The 22,474-nt window shown below is 52.1% G+C and overlaps 1 protein-coding gene across 2 annotated transcripts in view; it reads right to left on the reverse strand.

The window, feature by feature from the left end:
- Positions 1-3,633: 3,633 nt before the first annotated feature.
- Positions 3,634-22,474, reverse strand: part of WDR60 (WD repeat domain 60) — a 50,485-nt gene continuing 31,644 nt past the window's right edge. The window contains exons 15-23 of one of the 2 annotated variants that reach the window (XM_032840290.1): positions 22,046-22,208; positions 18,312-18,425; positions 18,156-18,217; positions 17,630-17,681; positions 14,637-14,697; positions 11,341-11,440; positions 11,023-11,154; positions 9,348-9,571; positions 3,634-3,862 (exon numbers count right to left, since the gene is read on the reverse strand). In XM_032840290.1, the coding sequence (XP_032696181.1) occupies positions 3,688-3,862; positions 9,348-9,571; positions 11,023-11,154; positions 11,341-11,440; positions 14,637-14,697; positions 17,630-17,681; positions 18,156-18,217; positions 18,312-18,425; positions 22,046-22,208 (1,083 nt within the window). In that variant the 3' untranslated portion in view covers positions 3,634-3,687. The remainder of the gene's footprint in view (positions 3,863-9,347; positions 9,572-11,022; positions 11,155-11,340; positions 11,441-14,636; positions 14,698-17,629; positions 17,682-18,155; positions 18,218-18,311; positions 18,426-22,045; positions 22,209-22,474) is intronic. The other variant, XM_032840292.1, reaches the window with a different exon arrangement.

Consider the following 22,474-nt stretch of genomic DNA (forward strand, 5'->3'; position numbering starts at 1 on the left):
GCTAGAAAAGAAAAACATAGCAGAAAAAGAATGCCTTCAGTGGGCTCATCCTTAGATTCAACACAGGCAAGGAAAGAATAAATGAACCTGAAGACAGGTCAAGAGAAATTACCCAAACTGAAACAGAAAGAGGGAAAAAAAAAAAAAAAGGAAAGAAAGGAAGAACATATTATCCAGGAGCCTTGAGATAATATCAAACAGTCTAATGCATACATCACTGGACTCTGAGGAAAGGAGAGAACAGGGGAAAGAAATACTTGAGGAAATAATGGCTGAGAATTTTCCAAAATTAATGACAGACACCAACTGAAGATCCAAGAAGTTCAGAGAGCACCAAGTAAGATAACTTTTTTAAAGCAGGGGAGGGGAACAAGAAACCCACATATCATAATCAAATTGTTGGTAAAAAGTCCAAGAGAAAATCCTAAAACCAGCCAGAGAAGAGACATAAATATTGTACACGGGGGCAAAGATGAAAATCTAGGCACCTTCTCTTCAGAAACCTGGCTGACAACGAAGGGACATCTTTGATGTGCTGAAGGAAAACTCTCAACCCAGAATGCTATACTGAGTTAAGATGCATTTCAGAAAAGAAGAGGAGAGGGGCGCCTGGGTGGTTCAATCGGTGCATTCAACTCTAGGTTTCCGCTCAGGTAATGATTTCAGGGTCATGAGATCAAGCCCTGCATCAGCTCTGTGCTCAGCAGGGGGTCTGCTTGAGATGCTCGCGCTCGCTCGCTCTCTCTCAAATAAATAAGTCTGTTTTCTTAAAAATCAGAGGAGAAATAAAGACCTTCTTAGACAAAGAAAATTCTTAGGAATTTATTGCCACTGTAACTACTCTCCAAGAAATGTTAAAGGAAACTTCCCAGGCACAAGGAGTACAATACTAGATGGCAGCTTAGGTCTGCAAAAAGAAAAGGAAAGCACAGGATACATGAGCCTCAGATGAAATCCATCCTCCCTACATGGAAGTACTTGAAAACTTACCATCTAAAGCAAAAAGAACATCAGCACATATGAAGAAACATACAAGCAGATGCACACAGGATTGCAGGAAGGAGGGAAGTCCCTTACACCGTGCTCAGGGGGTACGAGACCGTTCAGAGACAGACTCTGGCTAAACGAAGCCATTATGCTGTCAGCCCCAGGGCAATCACCAACAACTTTTTAAAAGAGGTATTTGAGTGCTAAGTCAGCAGACGTAAAATGGAATCATGAAAAATGCTCAGTTAACTAGAGAGAAGGGAAAACAAGAGGAAAAATAGAAACGTTTACTTGACTCTGAAAGCACACTGACGTCTTAGGCAAAGCTCACCTTGTTCCTGTCTGTGGACGGCCTCCCAATGAGCCCTTCCCACACGCACACCAGCTCTTTGATCGCCTCGAGAAGCTCCCCCCACAATTGTCCGTGCTCCTTCTTTCCCGGTTGCTCATCTGTGGAAACACCTGTGACCCCCCCTTCGGACCACTGGTCTTTCACTGTTTTCGTCAATTTGTCCCTCTGCATTCTGAGAAACCCCTCAAGTCTGTACATCGCTGACCCATTATCCCTTACAGAAAAGACCCATTTGTCACCTTCAGTGTGGATTTTAACTCTTATTTTACACATTTTCTCTAGTATTTAATGTTGAACCTGTTTTCTCCTTGGCTTTCTATTCCTTTCCAGGGAAGCCATTTCTCATCATAGCCAACTGTTTTGTTGTTGTTTGCTGCTTGCCTGTTTTTCTTCCTCTGGCCAAGTGTCTCCAGATGTCTGTTCCCTTTCTGGGTCCTCAGGATAATCTTTCATCTGCCAAATAATACATTTCATGGCACTATATTCATCACTCTTGGTCTACTCCTCCTTCAAAGAGCACCGATGTCCAGACTCTGGTTGCCAACGAGCAGGGTCCAGTGGAACCTTCTCCTTCTAGACGCTGGGGTAAGAGCTGTGCACACCTCCAGCCAAAAGCAGACTCTTTCTGGTGCAGACCCCGGACTCAGATGGAACTCCTCTTCTGCTCTTGGTGTCTGCTAGACACTCTATAAACAAGCTCTTCAAAGAGCAAAACACCCAAAACTGGCTTCCCCAGTAAGGACTGCTAGCAGGACCTTCTAGTTCCCACATGTCCTCAAAGATAATTTTGGCAAAACTATATTTTGGCACTTCTCTCCCTCTTGGTATTTCCTGGTGTTGGGGTCTTGAAGTGGATGGCAGGAAGGAGGTGCTGATGGTGGGCCTGAGGGAGCTTTGTCTGAAAGCAGAGAGCAGCATCCACCGAAGGGAGAAGCAGTGCCCATAGAGCACGGGGGAGTGGGGATTGCAGGCAAGTCTTGTGTCCAAGACACAGGCTCCAGTGGGAGGACCTCAATCTCCAGGTATCACTGGCACTCTTCAGCGGAGTCCAACGATCTCACATCTAGAAGTTGCTCCTAATCAGTGGGTCAGTTTTTGGTGGCCAGGCCTTGTTCCTCCTGTGTCTTCATGAGCCTCTATGGGGTTTGAGAAGAGCCAGTATGGCTGCTAGCTTGATGCCGTCTTATTCTGCAGGTCGCTGGAGGTCACTCCCCTCAACTCCAGTTTAGGACAAACTTCACACATAAGGGCTCAGGGGTAGTAGATGAGGGGCCGAGGAGATTAGCCTGTTTCTAGAATTACAATCCCCACAACCAGTCACGAAATACGGTGTTCTGACAGGACTTGGCTCTGTGTTAGTGACAGCCACACAGCCAACTCACTCAATTGCCACGCATTCCTTTCTCCCTTCTTTCACCACTGGTTGAGCACCTACTGTGTGCGAGGCAGACACACAGCCCTCAGAGACGACGTTGAGAAAAGAGACATAGCTCTGCCCACAGAGCTCCTGGTCCAGTGGAGGAGGTAGATACCAACTGAACAAGTCGGACACACACAGTTCACACACAGGCGACACGCTCCGGAATGTCCCTTTTTCCCTTACAGGTAAAAGCTGCTCTGCTTCTGCAGTGACATCTTCCTGTCGCTAAGGGTGGCCCAAGAGACTGAAGCCCCCCCGGCCCCTCGCTGACCTTCCTCAGCCATTACCGACCCAGGGGACACGGAGCTGGCCAGGAGGCCGTCCCGGGCTTTCTTGGATCTCACCCCAAAATTCTGTTATAACTGATGCAAAATTCAAGAGCATTTATTTCCTTGGGTTATTTTTATACAGACATTTTTAAATTCTAAAGCATAACGTAAAATGTGTCTGACATTCAAATAATGCCAAAAGAAGCCCAAGAAAGTTTTAAGAAAACAGTTGGCAGAGGTCATTTCAATGACATAACTCTGTTTAATTTATACCTGAGTATGTCCTCTCCTGCAGGACCAAGAAAATTATTCATTAAAGTACATTTTCATGGTAGAGTGTTTAAAATATAAATGTGCTAGTATTTTAAAGCTATTCTAAAAGTAAGTAGAAATATTCTCAGAGAAGAACATAACTGTCTTGACCATTTCCTCTCCAGTTCAGCATATACTCAAGTGTTTGTTGTTTCCATTCAAAAAATAGTGATTTATTTACTGGGAACACAGAGGTGACATTCGTGTAAAATAAGTTACGTACAGAATACATGTCCTCTCTCTACATCAACGTACACACACACGGGTCTCCCCGTGTCTCCCATGGGGGTCACATCTAGCCCTCGCCTCTGCCCCCACGACCCACACCGCGCCCTCCTGCAGCCCCCCTACAGGGCTTCCTGCAGGAGCAGCCGCAGCTTCCTCAGCTCGTCTGCCATGGGGGCTGCCCACGTCCTCTTCAGGTACTGGACGTCCACGCGGCCAGAGGCTCTGGCCAGCACCAGGGCCAGGAAGCTGCCGTTGGCCTTCTCGGCTTCACCCACGACTGTCATGGCCACCAGCCTGAAAGGAAGAAGCACGTGCTGTGTGATCATGAGTCCCCAAATTATCTATCCTCCAAGGAAAAAGCAAAGAGCATTTACTAAATGCTAAATTCTAAAAATTTCAGTAATAGTCAGAAGAAAGGTTAGACCAGAAATAAACATAAAAGATCTATAGAAACCGCTTAGAAAATGCATTTCTACGTTTCTGCAGACTGAGCGCTTACGAGGGTCACAGGTCACGACGCAGGTGCGCTGTCTGAAGACACCTGTGCGTCCCACCCCGGTCAACGCCCTGAGCGCAAGACCCTCCCGGCCAGCCTGTTCCTCTTTTCTGCAAGGCACTGAGGAAATAGTCTGCGGTGAGCTTTGGGTATAACTCAGCCCCATCGTTACTTACAGAGACGAGGAGGAAGGATTTTAAAGGCAGACGACATCAGACCATTCGGGACAGGTAGGGTTACAAGGAGATAAACACAATCTCATCAAGTAAGGAGAGATTTGCGGCAGGAAATAGGGTGAGGGAAATAGTTTGTGGGATGCAAGCCAGGGAAGAAAGTATCCTTAGACACTGAGAGGAGCCAGAAAGATCATGCGGCCTTTTTTCCAAGTACACGGCCACCAAGTAGGAACGGTTGGTGACCAGACAGAAGGCTAAAAAAGGCTAAATCCTGTGTACCTGACAATTAGAATAAAGGATCAAAATTGAAGGCAGGCTATAACAATATCAAGAAATTCTTAAAAACAAAAGTGATTTGGAAGCATAAAACTTAGTTAATGCTACCCAATATCATGAGGCGTCAAGAGCATTGTGGCTTCCTAAGTTAGAAAATGCCATATACCAAAATTTTAAATGGAACATAGTACTTTTTCCCAATCAATCCCATCTCTGAAAAACAAAGCAAAACACACACACACACACACACACACAAATGAAACAGAAAAAAAAAAAATATTTTTTTCCAGGGGAAAGAATATGGGACATGGTTGGGAACAGTAGTAGTTATATTAGTAGTATTTTAAAATAAACTTTGTATTTAAACTTGGTAAAAGAGGGTTGCCTGGGTGGCTCAGCCATTAGGCATCTGCTGTCAGCTCAGGTCATGATCCCAGCGTCCTGGGATTGAGCCCCACATCAGGCTCCCTGCTCAATGGGAAGCCTGCTTCTCCCTCTCCCACTCCCCACTTGAGTTCCCTCTCTCGCTGTCTGTCAAATAAATTTTTTTAATCTTAAAAAAATAATAAAGTAAAATAAAAATAAACTTGGTAAAAGCCCATTAGCTGCCTAGAGGGAATAAGGAATAAATTTCCGGGATGCCAGTGGCCCCCGAGTACCCAGCAAGGAACCCAGAGCCAGCCCAACAGCCCCGACCTTGCCTCCCCCGTCCCTTCACTGACCAGTTTCTCTGACCGGGTCCTGCCTCGCACCTCTCCCCTCGCAGGCTGCTGACAGATGCTCAGCAACGTGCGGCCCACGGCTGCTCGCCGCCCACGGCTGTTCCGGGCCACCCAGCTCCCAGCTCCCACAGGCACCTGCAGTGCCAGCCTCTTGGGACCCTCGTGCCTCCCGTCTTCCTCTGGTTCACTCCCACTTATCCTTCGAGACCTGCCTCAGTGGCGTCGCCTCCAGAGATCTCCCCCAGCCCGACTAGATCCCCTGACTATGCCTGGTTTGGTCAGGGGTCCCCAGCACCCTCAAAGTGCCTCTGGCACCCACTCATCCCACCTTTACTCACCAAGAAGGCTGAGACCATGCCTGCCTCATACCGACCTCAATGCCCCTGCCCCTCCTGTCTCCTCCTAATGACCAGGGCCATCAGCACCAGCCCCCACAGGGGCCACGATTCAGTGGGGTCCACGACACACACAGGACGGGAGCACTGAGCCCCTCCAGGGGACGCCAGTAGTCGCAGGTGGCAGAGAAACCCCACAGTGGCCCCAGAGGGTCTGAGTGCCACCCTCCCATAAGCACACTCGTCCAGCTCCCAGGCCCCTGTGACACAAGCACAGCCACCCTGACAGGGACTGCACTGAGCCCCTGCAGGCCGGTCAGTCTGCACCCACCCACGTCCCACACGCTGGAGTGCCACGGCACCACTCGTGGCAGGCAAACCATGACAAATTACAGTCGCAGAGGAAGGCACACCCTGAGAGACTCCAGGGAGCAGAGGGCTGCTGGAAGCGGGGGTAGGGGGAGCTGGGCTCACGGGGGATGACCGCTGGCTGTAACGCGCCACTGGGAAGCACTAATACTACGCTGTGTGCTGACCCAGTACTCAGTACTGCCCAGTGCTCCAACACTGCCATTCCGTGACTACTGTAAAACACAGGCCAAGCTGAGTCACCACAAGCTTGGAAGCATGAGTAGCAGGTGACAAACGCGGAGGCTTCCGTGGCATAGCGACTGTGATTCCCGCGGGCGCCACACGGCGTGCTCTACAGGCCACCGCCAAGCTGGGGCCCCGTGAAAAGCACGAGGACAGAGGTCAAAGCCCCAGTGCCTGTGGGACGGTGCAGGTACGATGTCTTGGGGATTGAGAGCCCGACGGAACCCAAGCTGAGGGCGGAGAAAAGGCCCCTCTGTGGCAGCTGCCCCCGCCTCCACGCTGGCCCAGAGCCACACCTGCTCCCCGCACACTCGCCCCCCGCCTGCTTCTGCTCCCAGACCATGAGCCTGCAGGTTCGAAATTCACCCCAAGTGTGGTCAGTTCCTCCTTCTACCTCAACTCGTGCCTTTTAGACTCTGTTAACAGTTTCTTGCTCCGTTTTTCTCTGCGGCCAGAGAAACACTGGGCCCTTTCTAGGAATACGACTCCTTCACCTAACACTGCCACTACCCAGACGGGAGGCGTCGGGGAAGGAACGTTCCACGTCCTTCTCTGCTCTGCCTCGGCAGCTCCCCTGCCCCATGGGGCTTCAGCTCGCTGCCCCCTCCCGAGATCTGGACACCGGCACCGACGGCGTGCGGCTGGAGGACTGTCCTTGGTAAGACCTTCCTTCCCTGCCCCACTGAAAATCCACACCCGATCCCGCCCTTCTTCTCCCCATCACGGGCTGTGGGACGGCTCGTTTATTTTGCTTACGACCCACCGGGCCTCGAGCCGGCAGCCGGTTCCCGCCGCCCCGCTGCACGCAGTGTGCCGGGCGCACGGCAGGTGCTCCCACACACCTGTTTTTAGCAGCGGACAAGCTCTGGAGAGTACACTGTGTGCATTCTGTGTTTCTATGTGAGCCACAGTCTGGATTTTGGTGATATAGTTTTTAATAATTGGAATAATGTAAGTGGGTCCCTTTCTGGAGACTACTCTTCCCTCAGTCTGCTGCGTTCTTGTGCCAGGACCAGGCTGCCTGGTGATCGCAGCTGTGTAACAGGGCTTGAGATCAGGCAACGAGAAGCCCCAGCTCCGGTTTTCTTGTTCCACCTTCCCCTGGTGATTTGGGGTCCCTCCCGGATCCACACAAACTGTAGGCTTGCTTGTTCCAGCTCTGTGAAAGATGCCGTTGCTATTTCGATGGCGATGGCGTTGAAAGTATCGACTGCTCTGGCAGCGTGGACATTTTAACAATGTTTATTCTTTCGATCCACGAGCAAGGAGTGTTTTTCCATCTCTTTGTGTCGTCTTCGATTTCTTTCACGAGCGTTCTGTAGTTTCTCGAGTACAGATCCTTTACCTCTCTGGTTAGGTTTATTCCCAGGTATCTTACGATTTTGGGTGCTACTGTGAATGGAATCAATTCCCTAATTTCTCCTTCTACAGTTACATGTTAGTGTATAAGAAAGCAGCTGATTTCTGTGTATTGATTTTGTATCCTGCCACATCGCTGAATTGCTGTGTGATGTGGTCCCTGTACACGACGGAGTAGCGCGCGGCCGTCAGAAAGGATGAACACCCGCTACGTGAACCGACACGGACGGGACTGGAGGGGACGATGCTGAGTGACGTACGTGAGACAGAAAGACAACTTTCATGTGGTTTCACTCCTACGTGGAACATAAGGAATAGCACAGAGAACATCAGGAGAAGGAAGGGAAAACTGAAGGGAGGAAATTGGAGGAGGAGATGAACCATGAGAGACTGTGGACTCCGGGGAACAAACTGGGGGTTTCAGAGGGGAGGGGGTGGGGGGATGGGTCAGCCCGGTGGTGGGTATTCAGGAGGGCACGGACTGCATGGAGCTCTGGGTGTTCCTAGCAAACAATGAATCTTGGAACACGACATCAAATCGTAATGACGGACTGTACGGTGACTAACATAACAAAATAATAATTTTTTAAAAAAGAATAATGTAAGTGAACCTAGTACTTGCAGTAAATACATGCAGGTCCTAATTTTTTCAGGTTTTTTTTTTTCTTAGAAAGAGAGAGAAGTAGTGAGAGAGCACAAGTAGGGAGCAGAGGGAGAAGCAGACTCCACGTTGAGCAGGGAGCCCAATGTGGGGCTCGATCCCAGGAGCCGAAAGCAGATGCTTAACCAACTGAGCCACCCAGGTGTCCCTTTCCAGGCCTTACTGCTGTGTCCTCATGGTCTGTCAAACCATACCCTGGTTTTGAGCACCGCTTGTCCTTCTCTTTCCTCTACAAAGGGGTGTGGGATACAGCTGAGTGGCCCCTGTCCTCCCCAGGTCGCTGGGAGACTTCATTTCACAGCAGGAGAATGTATTGACAAGAAACAGAAAATCTCAAGAAAGAAAACAAGTATAGAGACAAAGCAGGGTCAAAAGAGAGCCCTTCACAGTGAAAACTTGATACATATTTCAACTTTCAATTAAACAAAACAACAAAAACGGGATGATTGAAAGCACATCCACACGCACATCCACACGCGCATGAATGGGTTTCACATTGCTCAGTGCCGAGGCACATGGGGCTGGTTTGAAGGGAACATCAGTTTAGTGCAGAGGAATGACACTGATATGAAATGATGTGAATTACGGACTCCCCATGGCTCCCCTTTCAGAAACTAAAAGGGAGACTCGGCACATCACTCAAACACTGAATTTAAAAGACTAATAAAGGAATGTGACTAAGGACCTCACAAAAAGCTTCTTTCATTTATAGGAAGATAATCATGGGAGGAGGGGCACCCGGGTGGCTCCATCATGAAGCCTCTGCCTTCAGCTCAGGTCATGATCTCAGGGTCCTGGGATCGAGCCCCACATCGGGCTCCCTGCTCAGCGGGGAGCCTGCTTCTCCCTCCGCCTGCTGCTCCCCCTGCCGCATGTGCTCTCTTTCTTGTTCTCACTCTATCTCAAATAAGTGAAAAAATAAATAACGATAATTACGGGGAAGAGCACAGTGTGAACTCTTTAATCCACAGAGTATTCTGGACTAAATATGAAATAACATATTCCAAAGTGGTTTTCAAAATATTACTTAAATATGTAAACATAAAAATGTTTAAATTTAAACATAAATAACCACAGTTTAAACTGTAGCAACCTTACCCATAAGCCCCCAAGGACGCTTCTAAAAAGTAGTGCCCATGAGGAGGCGCCATCAGACTCACCTGTCTGGGGAGATGAGCTGTTTGGCTACAGGACCCAGATCGCTTTCCAGCAGATCCCAGACATAAATACAGGACGTGTCATCCTGGGCCAGAAACACGGCAGGTCTGGTCAAGGACCAGTGGAGGCCTATGACCGCGTGGCCGTTGGTGCTGCCGTCCCACTGAAGGAGAGGGCGCTCGGAGGTCAGCTGGTGCAACCTGATGCTTCCGTCTGAGCAGCCGGCCTGGGGACAGGGGTGGACACTGCTGGTCTCCGTTCTGCCTTCTTTTCACTCAGTCTTACCAGAGAGGGACATCTTCAGAGCATTAGCTCTGTCCTCACAAATTACAGAGCTGAGCATTCACCCTGGAGATCCTGATACACTTTGAACCCCCTTCCCCCTCCCCAAACAGCCAATAATAAATTCAACAAATATATAAATAGGGGTTTATCTTTAACCAAGTTGAATATTGATTGCTAAGTCAACCATAGGCCGTTAAGATCGGTTCCACAGAAATCAATAACCCACTTTCTTAAAAAGATTATATAAACCTGAACCAATAATACGGTTATATATCCTCCTTGAATTGAGATTTTTATAAAACAAAACTTGGCTGGCTTATTATTTATTTTTTTATTTATTTAATTTGACAGAGAGAAGAGCACAGGCAGGCAGAGTGGCAGGCCCAGGCAGAGAGAGAAGCAGACACCCCGCGGAGCAGGGAGCCCAGTGCAGGGCTCCATCCCGGGACCCTGGGATCATGACCCGAGCCGAAGGCAGTCTCCCAACTGAGCCACCCAGGCGCCCTTGCCTGGTTTAGTAAAAGCCCCAATTTTTAGCTTAGAGAAGCCTAACTCCTTTCTAACTCGATATCTGTGATCCTTCACATGGTTCCTCCAAAAGAGCAGAGGCCTAAGTTAGCACCACAAATGCTCTGTGCACTCTGGGGTAGAGCACAGAAGTGAACGTCACAGGTAAGAGAAGCCAGGTCTCTTCCCACCGGCGGGTGCAGGGAAGCAGGGTTGCCCTGGCATTAAGGATGTGGGCCAGCACAGGGTTAAGATAAGCAGACAGAGCTCAAAGTGGGGATCAATACTGCCCAGCAAGCACTTCCCACTGCCCAGATCTTAGTTTCTCAGGACTCTTCTTCTGACTGCAGCAATGACTCCTTGGAGAAAAGGCTGATGCTGGAGTTTACTGTACTGGAAAACAAAGAAGGGCCCATGGAAGGAGGCCAGAAAACCCCAGAGCCAGCCTGAAGGATGCCCCCAGGACAGGCTGAGCAGCAGAGGCAGTAAGGCAGCCCCACAGAGGGTGTGACCCAATGAGGACAGTCAATGGCTATGTGTCCACTTGATGTCCTAAATATACAGACACATGCCTGCCCAGAAGCACGGACATCCATAGACAGACTGGGAGAGAGAGGATGGAGCCATAGAAGGAAGAGTGGGATATGACAGGCAGGTTCCTGTAACTTTCCTATAAGCCTAAAGTACGTGAAGATAAAGACTTTCAGATCCATCCCACGGCGGTGTGGGATGCTCCGCACTGGCTGCACACGGGACCCTCCCTCCAGGCCGCCCGCTGGCACCGAAGTGGGCTGGTAAGTGCTCCACTTTAAAGAAATCCCCGAGATCACTGCTGGTGTTTTGCTGCCCAAACAGAAATGGTGCTTTAACAACCAACTTTCTTACCAAGAATACTGGTTCTCCAAATGGTGAAAAATCAATCACATTCACTTTGACTGGTCTCATACCAGGTTGCTGGGGTTTGTACAATTTGGGAGATACTTTCAAATCTTGTCTGGTGCCATGACTTATAAGACCCTGGTAATAAGAAGACCAATGGTGATAAAAAGGATCAGGCATCAGGTTGGATTAAGCAGTTATTCTTGAAACAATTACACAGCATCATTAAAAATAATAATAACAAGTTAATCTTTAATGAAGATATTTGCCAAGGAACCAGGAAAGGAGAATGAATTACAGCATTAGATTTAAACTCCTACTTACCACGTCTGTGCCAACAATGAAGTGACTAGGGTCTGAAGGCAGAAACTTCACATTCAGGGTTTGCATGGCCCCCCAGAATTCAAAGTGCGTATGGGAAAGGCTGGAAAGAAACAGCGAAGATGAGTGGATGAGCTGTTTGACGCCATCGGGCTGACAGTACGTCACACACCCACCCCTTGCCGGAGTCCCTGGACAACAGAGCTCTTCGCAGCTCTTAGCCCCTTTCTTCTCCTGTTCCCTAAGCTCTGGGCAGGCCTCCAGCTCTGGTCTCCCGTTCACTAACTCTTTCTTCAGCTACGTCTAATCTATCTAACCATCCACAGACTGTAAATTTGAAAGATTATAGTTTCTTTCTAGAAATGTCTTTTAGACTGTCCCATTATCCCAAGTTCTTGTTGTGCTGAACCCATTCGTTGTGCTGTGGTAGATGCTGCTTCAGACTTGGAGTTTTTATCATTTTTCTTTCTCTTTTTCTTTTTTTTAAAGATTTTATTTATTTGACAGAGATCACAAGCAGGCAGAGAGGCAGGCAGAGAGAGAGAGGAAGAAGCAGGCTCCCCGCTGAGCAGAGAGCCCGATGCGGGGCTCGATCCCAGGACCCTGGGATCATGATCTGAGCCGAAGGCAGAGGCTTAACCCACTGAGCCACCCAGGCGCCCCAATCATTTTTCTTTCTGAACTGCTTCCCCTAAGAGTGCTGGGAGCCCATCTCGTGTGAGCATCCCCCCTGCCTCTGTTGGAGTGCTGGCAATACTGACTCCATCTGGTGTGTGTCCTCTCTTGGGGCGACGTGTTCTGGGCCCCTTGGGGAGTAATATACACACCTAAGAAAGGACCACTGAGGCCAGAATGGGGGAGGCTTGCTCTGACCGTCCACCAGTTTGTTAAAGACAATGTAGGGGGGCGCCTGGGTGGCTCAGTGGGTTAAAGCCTCTGCCTTCGGCTCAGATCATGGTCTCAGGGTCCTGGGATCGAGCCCCACATCGGGCTCTCTGCTCAGTGGGGAGCCTGCTTCCTCCTCTCTCTGCCTCTCTGCCTACCTGTGATCTCTGTCTGTCAAATAAATAAAATCTTTGGAAAAAAAAAAAAGACAACGTAGGGTCTCCGCTTCCTGAGGCCCAGACGGCGCCATGAGATCTACCTAGGGGTTAGCTTGCGGGGAGGGGCCCACAAACCCTCAGACCACACCACGAGGCCTCTCTGCACACCCCTCACTCTATAAAATCTGTGCACTGTGGTGTGAACCCTCAGGGATGAGCTGCGCAATTCTGGTGATCGCCTGCTCGGCCCTCCCCGTCTGCAGGTTACCCTGAACGAAGCACGGGGCTGACTGGACGGAGTCGCCCGCTTGGCTTCCCAGCCTCACACGCCTTCGCCGCAGAAGGACGGGCCTCCTCCAGCCTCGAGCGCCGCCTAGCGGGCAACTGTCCTGGGGCCCACCGGTGGGCCGCCTCCTCAGCTTGGGGGTCCCCTGGGATTCCAAGTCTCCTGCCCCAGTGTCTCTCCTGGGTCGGGGTGGGGCTTCCTGAGTCTCTTCCTCACTGAAGCCGCCGTCAACTCAGGAACCCCGCACGGCGCTCTCACTTCGAGCCCTCAGCGTCCCGCAAGCCTGATGCCGTGCTGGTCGCATGGCCTGAGCCCTGCAGGGCCACACGGACAGCCGAGCCTCCACACGACGGAGGCCTGCGTGCTAACTGCAAGCTCCGCTCCCGGCGGGCGCTGTCCTCGTCTTTGCTGGGAAAACTGTTTAGTTTATGGTTAGTTTTTCTGTTATACAACATATGTTACAAGTACAGGAAAGGGCCCACGGCTGCTCCTTCTGCCAGAAGCTGGGAATCTGGCCTCTCTCCCTCGTACCCACATTCGGGACCGCCAATGTCCCCGGTCAGCTGAGGACTCCCCAGTCGGAGATCCCTGCCATGGAGCTGGCGGCCTCCCGGTCATGGCCACACGCAGCACGGCCCGGCCCCCTCCCACTGGGCTCCCGGTCCTCACCTTATGTGCGGGACAGCTGGCCGCAGAGCCGGACACTCGGGGCAGGGCAGCTCCCCGAGCTCCACCCCCTGATTGAGGCCAACCCCTCCATAAGCAAGACGGCCCCCGCGCTTCACACCCCAGCCCTCTGTCCACCCTGCAACAGCTCCTGTCTCCCTTCCTCCGTCCAGTCTCACAGTGTTGCCAAGTCGACCCTCCTAAACCACAAATGAGACTTGCCACCCCTGCCTTAAAATCCTGTCCCGGCTCCGTCCCTCCTGCAAGAGGGCCGTGTGCACCCGCCAGCACAGCAAACTCTCGCGCCTGGCCAGCAACTCGCACCCACCTCTCTCAACAGCAAACCTGCGGGCAGTATCCTAGGTGGGTCGGGGGCTCGTGCCCCCCCTCTGACTGAGCACTACCCTCGTCCACCTCCCATCTCAGCTGTCACCCCCAACCCACGGGAAATCCAGGGAGGGCCAGGGGTCACCTGCGGCTGGTGCTACTGTGTAGCAGCTTTTTCAAACAGAAGAGAGTCCCTCTAGTAATTATATTTAAACCAACTAAAGCTGATTTACAATCTCAAAACAGGTACAAATTCATTACTATCACCCAGAGGCACTCTAAGAGAATCGCACTACTATAAAGAACTTTTCAAGGGCAAATCGCATGCTGATAGCCCCCACTACAATAAGACCCAGAAAAGATATTTCAGGAACAAGTTTACATGGCGTATATAAATCCCACAGACAATACTTGTGTATTTAATAATCTTCATGTCACATTAAGTCATAGGAGTAAAAGCGGAAATTGAAGCTTCTAAGTAACACTTTCATATCAAAGTTTCTGAACCTGAAACCCACTTAACTTCAGTTATATTAAAACTGGTGGAAGTACAGTCAAAAAATTTTTTGAAAGATTTTATTCACCCATTTAACAGAGATCACAAGTAGGTGAGGAGAGAGGAAGGGAAGCAGGCTCCTGCTGAGCAGAAAGCCTGACGCGGGGCTCGATCCCAGGACCCTGGGATCATGACCTGAGCTGAAGGCAGAGGCTTTAACCCACTGAGCCACCCAGGCGCCCCAAAACAGTCAAGTTTTTGTAGTGCCGATGTATAAGATAGAAATTATCGAGAGAGAGATGTTCGCTGTACACCTGGTAACTGCATTTATTACACTGACTCATTAATACCAAACTAACTCGGCAAAACGCAGTGTGAGAAGTTGGATTTTCCCTGCACACCTGACCACGCACGTTCCGTATGCGCGACTCCCTGACGCTGGGAAAGGAGGGAAGGATCTGACTCAGGGGCACCGACTTACCCGTCGCTCAGCCGAACCACAGCACTGTGCACCAGCTTTACCCTCCCTCCAGGGATCAAACCTGAAAACAGGGCAATCGTAAATAAACGCACCTCTTAATACGAGTTAAACCAAAATCCAATTACAGTTGCCTGAAATCATTTTTCATTGCCCAAAGAACTGTGTTACGAAATGACACCAAAAGGTGGGCCCATAGTGTTCCCTCCTTAATGCAGGCAAGGGTCCCGCAAACTGCCTTATGAGAAAAGGACTGTGGAACCAATCAAGAAGCCTTTACGTTTTTTTTTTTAGATTTGATAAAATAAAAAAATGGTGGTACACTAAGCAAAACAAAAACAAAAAAAAAAGAAACCTTAAGTTTCCAAGAGGAATACTTTGCCGTAAATGCCCACTGGTGGTCTCGCGCGCATCAGAAACCCCAGAACCTCCCTCCTCACAAACGTGGAGGCACGCCCGGCGGTCGCTCGCTGGCCGCAGAGCGCACAGGCGCCCCCACTCCTCAGCGCTCGTACCCCCTTCCCTGGACCAACAGCTGTTCCCTCCCTGGACTCCCAAAGCATTTATGGCCACAACCCTGACCCCTCAGCCATTCACTGGCTTTGCCTCCTCTGTCTGTCCCCAATATCCTCCCTCTTTTTTTGTAATTCCTGCAAAGGAGGGAATTAAACATGTATCTATACTGAAACCCAAATTCTGGGCAAGGTACTGCCTAGAGCCTTGGGAGTGTGTCAAGCGTAGCCACGTAGACAAAGTCGACTTGCGAGAGGAAGGGTGACTGTAACTATGTGACGGGCTCTGTCCCAGTTACTGACGGGACCATGTTCGCTGTTGCTGTCACACACATGAAACTGCCCTCCATTTTCCCCACGCACTGTCCTCCTGCAGGAGGTCTCGGCCTAACTGTTACGACCTCCCCTGGGAAGTCTTCCTGCCCCAGGTGCTCAGCCTTTAATAAGCGCTTCTGACACAGCGGTCACAGCCACGATCGCCACGGCTGGTGTGCCGGCCTCCCCCAAGACAACACCCGGGGGGCACAGCCAGTGTCCTGTCACCGCGCTCCCCCGGCAGCAGAAAGAGGGACAGCTTGTTGAGAGAGTCCTTTGCCGACGGCGAGGGGCCCGCTGTAGCAGTGACCTGCGTGAGCGCTCACGTCAGACACACACGCCTCGGACCCTCCCCCGGGCGCTTCGCGGCCAGAGCCCCTCCGGCACGGACTACCGGTAGGAACGTCATCCCTTCTTCTCCCAGAAGCAAAGCTGAAACAGGGCCAGAGCTTGGGTACGAGGTTCTATAGATAAAAGGAGTTTCTAGATAACGACCTCTAAGGATGGGACACACCCTGCCCGGCCCTGATCCCGGGCGACAACATGCAACGCGACTTCACCTCCACGGGCCGACTGTGAGCCGCTGTGCAGAGAGACTGAGCCCTCGCCCCCATCCAAAATTCCTAAAACATGCCCTGGTCACGCTTCAGGTGAGGGACACAGGCAGCCTCACCGTGCGCTCGAAGGTTGCAATCCCCCGTGGGCCCGGGGCCCCAGCCAGGGTGAGGGCAGGTCAGCCCTGGCCCGACTCTGAGTCCGGCCCCACCATCAGGCCACGCAAGGAGGAGGGGGTGAGCCCCTCGAAGACATCGTCCTGCTCCGACATCTGGGAGTCTCCAAGCCCCCCAGAGGCTCAACATAGACTCAGCATGACGACTTGGCAGGAAGCAGAGAGGATGCTGCAGGAAAACAGTGAGAAAACGGCTATTCTGCCTCAAAAATGTCTCTGAGTGAAACCCCTGAATGATTCAGCCTCGTTTTCGTTGCAGTTCGAGTGCACACCGCCTCGGACGCGGGGCACCGAGCACCCCAGCTCTCGCGCTCTCACTTCCACACGGCGGGCGCGCGCGCTCCTTGCTGGCGGGGGCAGGGCCGATCCCCAGAAGCTGAGCCACCGACCGAATGACGTTAGGACAGTCAGGGAGCGCCAGACCCGAGGGACAGATGCACGACCCTGTTCCCGAGCCTCGGGGGGCCAGAGCACTGGATGGCGCAGTGGCGGCGGTGGCAGCGGCCGAGTGCCCGAGCTGACTCACGGCTGACACAGAGCAGGGAGGGGACCCCGGTCCCTCATCCAGGAACCCGTCAGCCGCCACGGTCACCCAGTTCTCTGGCCCTGCTGGCAGGTGCCACTTGCTGCCAGAAACCAGGCCGCACTCCGGAAGCCACAAGCTCTGAGCAAGCCCCCGGGACCCAGTTTCTGACCGGTTCACCCCCACTCCGACAAGCGCTGACCCAGCAGCACGCGGCGGGGAGGCCAGGCCGTGGGGACCAGCCTGAGCCGGCCTGAGCCAGGACCGAGCTCAGCACCGACCCTTCACAGCTTCCCCCTCGTTATCACACTAAACTCACACCCGGGCTGGGGACTTACCACGTGAACCCGACAAGCAGCCTAGGAAGGAGCACAAAGAACCAGGACCGCCCAGTGTGCGCCCAGAACACCCCTGCCCCGCCGCCGAGGCGGCCCCTTCTCCCCTGTCTGCCTAACGTCTCACCGACCCCTCCCGGGGAGCCAGCCGAACCCCTTCGTGGTGCCTCCCCAGCGCCGGAGCTCGAGCCCCAGTGAGCATGGCCCAGAAACCCCTTCGGGCCTCTCGCCGGCCGCTACTGCCTGGGGAGCCCCGGGCCGCTCGGCGACGGTGAGGGGGCCCCACCGGGGGAGACAGACTGCTGAGTGTGCGGGGCGGGGGAGCACAAAGAATGACACACGGAAGCGGGACGGGCTACCCTTCCCGAGGTGGAAACACCGCCAGCCGGAAGGACATCAGCGACTCGCTGGCGGCGCCTGCTCCGTGGCCGGTTACGGCTCCGCACCGCTCGGACCGCGGCCTCCAGATCGCCGGTGTCGTCTGCGACAGCCGCTTGCTTCAGAGCGGTTGTCGGTATCTTTAATCTCTATTCACTCCAGAAAGCACTGACCAAATTTAATCTTTTTTATTGAATAGTTACCTAAGTCACTTACTGAGCCTGCAATGTCTGCCTTCAGTAATTCAACCACCACCTAAAAACAGAATATTGAAATGAGCATTAATGCGTGTCAGGGCCGTACCAGGACACGATCTACGCAAAGCGCGTTCTCATTAGGACAGCACTGTACGCTCGGTACTAAACTCATAACCGCTCCAGAAAAAAGACCGATCGCTAACTTCAAAGCCAGCATTTCAAGTGTCAAGAATCCCTCCCCTTGACCTCTTCTCAAACCCCTTCATTCCGACTGGCCGGTGGCCAGAGCCTCAGTGCGACCTCCAAGAGCACCCCCGACCGCACCCCCAGCCCCCCCCCCTCACTCCCCCAGAAAGGCCTGCAGCAGCCTCCGGGTCAGCCCAGCCTCGCCCTTGCCGCTCCCGTCTTAGCCAAGCACGCCCTTGTCTGACCCTTAGCCGCGCCGGGACTACCGCGGACCCGGCACGTCAGAGGGCCCAAGCTCCGAGTCAGCGCTGCCCCGTGTGTGAGCGCCTGGGCGCGTCCTACTCACCCACACATTGAGAACCCCACTTTCATCCAGGGAAGCGATGTGGAATGACAAACCTGACATCTCTAGTGGCAACAGAAACAGGAAAAGTCTTGTGAACAAGGAAACCACGTTGGATAACTTGTTAGAAGGACCTGACTGAGGTGAAAAGCCACATACCTTCTTGAGTAGAAAAGGGGGAAAGCACAAAACTCTGTTTTCTGTAGACAGGCGTGGAGACAGGTTCCACCGCTTGAACAGGACTGCAGTGGTTTACGGAAGTCAGGATGCCGTCTAGGGTTTAAAGCACACAGGACCACATGTGAAGGAATCACAGAAGCGCAACCAATGTCATGTGGGTTCCAGCCTCCCCAAACACCAAAAACCAATATGGGCCTCCAATATTTTGAGGCGTGATCACAGCTTCCAGCATGACCACGACACAGAGACCATGGACCTCAAAACACCTGTAAGGAGAGAGACAAGTTCTCATTCCCCAAGTGTACAAGGCACCGCGGGCAGGGGTGAGATGAGGACTCTTCACGCACGAGGGAGTTGAAGGTGGAACAGAAACCACACAAAGGCGCCCTCAGAGAGCAAACCCAGCTTCCAGGGCAGGGCCCGGGGGGCCGCTCACAGGGACAGACAGCCCAGAAAGTGAGGCGCGACAGAAGGGCAGGGCCCAGCGGCACACGGAGCAGACACCTGCCTGTAAAGAACGACATTTCACAAACTAATAGAATAAAGCTCCTTTGACCTACAATAGCCGTCTACAAAAGGTCCAAGAGCAGGAAAAAATAAAAACAGACAAACTCCATACAAAACTGCTGTAAGAAGAAAATACAAAATGCAAATCAAAGCATTTGAGAGGACAGTCCTCCTGCCCCAAACGAGCACTTAGCAGAAGCCCAGAACCGCCTCACATCATTCAAAAAGCACTTGGAAATGGACTTCAAGCAAGCAACCAAACAAGCAAACATCTGAAATCAGAAACCCAGGACAGACGGGGAGAGCAGGGGCCGAACCCTGGGAAAACCGGTGAAGAGCAGCCAAGACCCCAGTTCACGGGGCCCAAGGCGCGAGCACTCCGGGCAGCCCACATACTGGGGCAGGGGGAGGGGGGCATACTGGGAGGAGAGCTGAGCACCACAGGGGTGGGGGAGGGCTAGGATGGGGGAGAGTGGGTGCGTGCATTGCAGGGGGGCTGCGAACAGGTGAGCCAACCTGGGGGGCACACAATGGGGGGCCACACCAGGGGTGGCCTGCAGGGGGATGGCACTGGGGGATCCACTGGGGGGGCCTGTAGGGGGATGACACTGGTTGGGGGCTGTGCAGGGACTGGGTCGGAAGCTCCCCAGCTCTCTCACCACTGGGAGCTTAGTGACACCTGACTGGTCCCAGTGGCAACATTCATTTGGCAAAAGAAAATGAAGGAGATGTTTGAATGGAGTCACTTATCCGTATGTGCGGTTCAAAAACTTACTGTTCTAGTGTTTTGAACATGGTCATGAATTCGAATGTTAATTAGTACCTCTGGAGCAGTCAGAAAATGCACATATTTAAAAGCTATCTTTTGGGAGGTGCCTGGGTGACTCAGGTGGTAAAGTGTCTGTCTTCCGCTCAGATCACGATCTCAGGGTCCTGGGACGGACGCCCACGCCAGGCTCCCTGCCCAGCGGGGAGCCTGCTTCTCCCTCTCCCTCTGTGATCTCTCTCTTTCTCTCTCAAATAAATAAATAAAATCACTTAAAAAAAAAAAAAAAGCTATCTTCCGTAATAGCATTAAACCCATAAGTTACCTATAAACTCTTACATTCTCAACAGTAGCAACACTGCCACCATGGAGGCAAAGGTCGTTTGCTAGAGGAGAAAAAACCTTTGTTTATGCATTGTGAAAATTAATAAAGGGAAACCTCACTCCAGTGGAATTGGGAGGCTAGCTGGGGGCCCAGCCCTCAGTGCTGGTCACAAGAAGAACTGTCAGAGACGCCAACATCAGAACCCTCCACAAGAACAAAATCACCTGGGAAAGATGTCCACTGCATCCCGTGCAGCTCAGCTGGTGAGAAACCCCATCACCCGGAACCCCTGCTTCCCACCAGGGGACCTTCCTTCCTAACAACCCTCCCGACTTCATCCTTCTCCAAGAAAGAACGTCCTTGTCCTGTGTGTCTCGCACTTGCCTGTAGATCTGCCACAGCGTGCTGGTCTGGTTTGCAACCCTCCTCCATGCCCAAATAAACCCACTTTTGCTGGTAAAGTAACTGGCAGCTTTAAGGCTCACGGTATAACACGGGTCGCACATACAGCACACAGACACGCACCATATGTGAGGTATCAGACTCTCGTGGAGGGAAACTGGGGACAGAAAGTTCAAAGGGCCACCTGGTTAAGAAATTCTCGAGAAGATGAGCACAGCCTGGGAGAAAATACTGGCAAAAAACAGATTTGATAAAGGACTGTTATCCAAATTAAAAAAAAAAAAAAACCTCTTATAACTCAACAAGAAGGCAATAAATCACTTGTAGAAATGAGCTGAAGACCTGAGCAGACACCTCTGGGAAGAAGACACACAGCAGCTAAAGCAAGCCCATGGGACGCACGGGCGGAGCCGTCCACTGACCACCGACTCTTGGTTTTGGCTCGGGTCGTGATCCCAGCCGTGAGGTCGAGCCCAGCGTCAGGCTCTGCACTCAGCACCAAGTCTACTTGACGTTCTCTCTCCCTCTCCTTGTGCCCCTCTCCCCACAACTCACGCACGCTCTCTCTCAAATAAATAAATACATCTTTTGTTAAAAAGCTTCTGAAAAGGTTCTGCACATCCTATGTGATCAGGAAATGCAGACTAAAACCACAGTGAGACACAAGTACACCTATCCAAGTGGCTAAAAGGCCAGTGGTCCCAAGCACTGGCGAGGGGCAGAGCAGCAGGAGCTCATGTTTGCTGCAGCTGAGACGGGCCCTCCAAAAGTAGGCTCTTGTCTCAGCCGCCCACAGCCGCGCTTAACCATATGCTCACCTCCTGGCGGGCAGGTAATGACACGGGGGACACAGGGCACACGGGGCAGGCACGAGCTGCTGGTGCACGCAGCAGCACAAAGACCCGTAAAGGCAAAATGCTAAGTGAAAGAAGCCAGGCTCCAGGGTCCACATGCTGGAGGATCCCATTCACTGGACATGAGGGGAAAAGCAAACCGTAGACAGAAAACGGATTAGTGGCTGGTGGCACTAATGAGACACAGGAAACCAGGAGATCCTGGGCAGGAACAGAAGAAAGACAGAGTGAAGACGATGGGGTCTGAGCGCTGGCCCTGCCTCCACAACAGTGTGACCAGAGACAAGCTTCTCCTCTCCCTGAGCAGGAGGGAAGGAGCCCAAGACAGGCATCAGACAACCTGTGTCTACACAGCACTGAGGACGCCCCGGGACACGAGGGCCCACCAGCAAGGTGGGGGTTGTGGCTGCAGCTGTGGTTGTGTGGGTGTGGCTGCTGCAGTGTGTGCGTGGGTGCCGGGACTGTGGTTCCAGCGGCACAGTGGGAAGCTCCTGGCAGGTTCAGGTGTGCAGGGTCCTTTCACCTCCGGGAGGGGAGGCATTTTCTGTCTACTTCAAGCATCAGTGGGGTTAACTAAGCCAAGGAACACACACGTTCCACTATGCCTTGTGCTAACTTAAAACTAGAAGTTATTTCACTGAGGATTTGGAATCCAGAAATTTAACAAAAAAGAGCATTCTAATCATTGTTGGTCGTGAGCTGAGCCCTGCGGGTAGATTTTTGTTTTTGCTGTTCGTCAAATGCTTCTTTTGCTCATAGGTCAGACCCTGTCCTCTGTGGTAATCTGAAGGAAGGATGTTCCTCAACACTATCCTGACTTTTCTAGAGGATACCAGATGGGCAGGTGGGGGTCACTGACCAGTAGAAAATGTTGCTGTCCTGAACGTCCAGAAGCAATCGCCCAGCTTCACATAACGATGTATTCCGGAGTCTTCTCGTAGGTCCCACACGACCACCGACCCGTGCACTGTCCCAGCAAACAGTAAAAAGGCTTTAAAAGGGCTAAAGCAGCAACATGTGACCTGGAATGACACACAGGAAGCTGGAGACTAAAAACATGAAGCCATGGTCAGGGGAGCGCCAACCCTCCCCACGTCCCACACTGTCCTCGGGAACCCCTGACCCAGAATTAAGCAGGTACAAGTCCGCACCGGCTCCAGGTGAAAAGCAGGGAGGACGAGCTCCCCTCAAGGACTGGCGGTCACAGACATGGCGCCTCACACACACCTGGGCACGCAGAGTGTGCACCACGACCCCTCCGTTCAACCCAAGTCACCGGGCCCAGAAC

The sequence above is a fragment of the Lontra canadensis genome, unplaced genomic scaffold, assembly GCF_010015895.1.
Source record: "Lontra canadensis isolate GAN:19392208 unplaced genomic scaffold, GSC_riverotter_1.0 scaffold111, whole genome shotgun sequence".
Taxonomy (NCBI): domain Eukaryota; kingdom Metazoa; phylum Chordata; class Mammalia; order Carnivora; family Mustelidae; genus Lontra; species Lontra canadensis.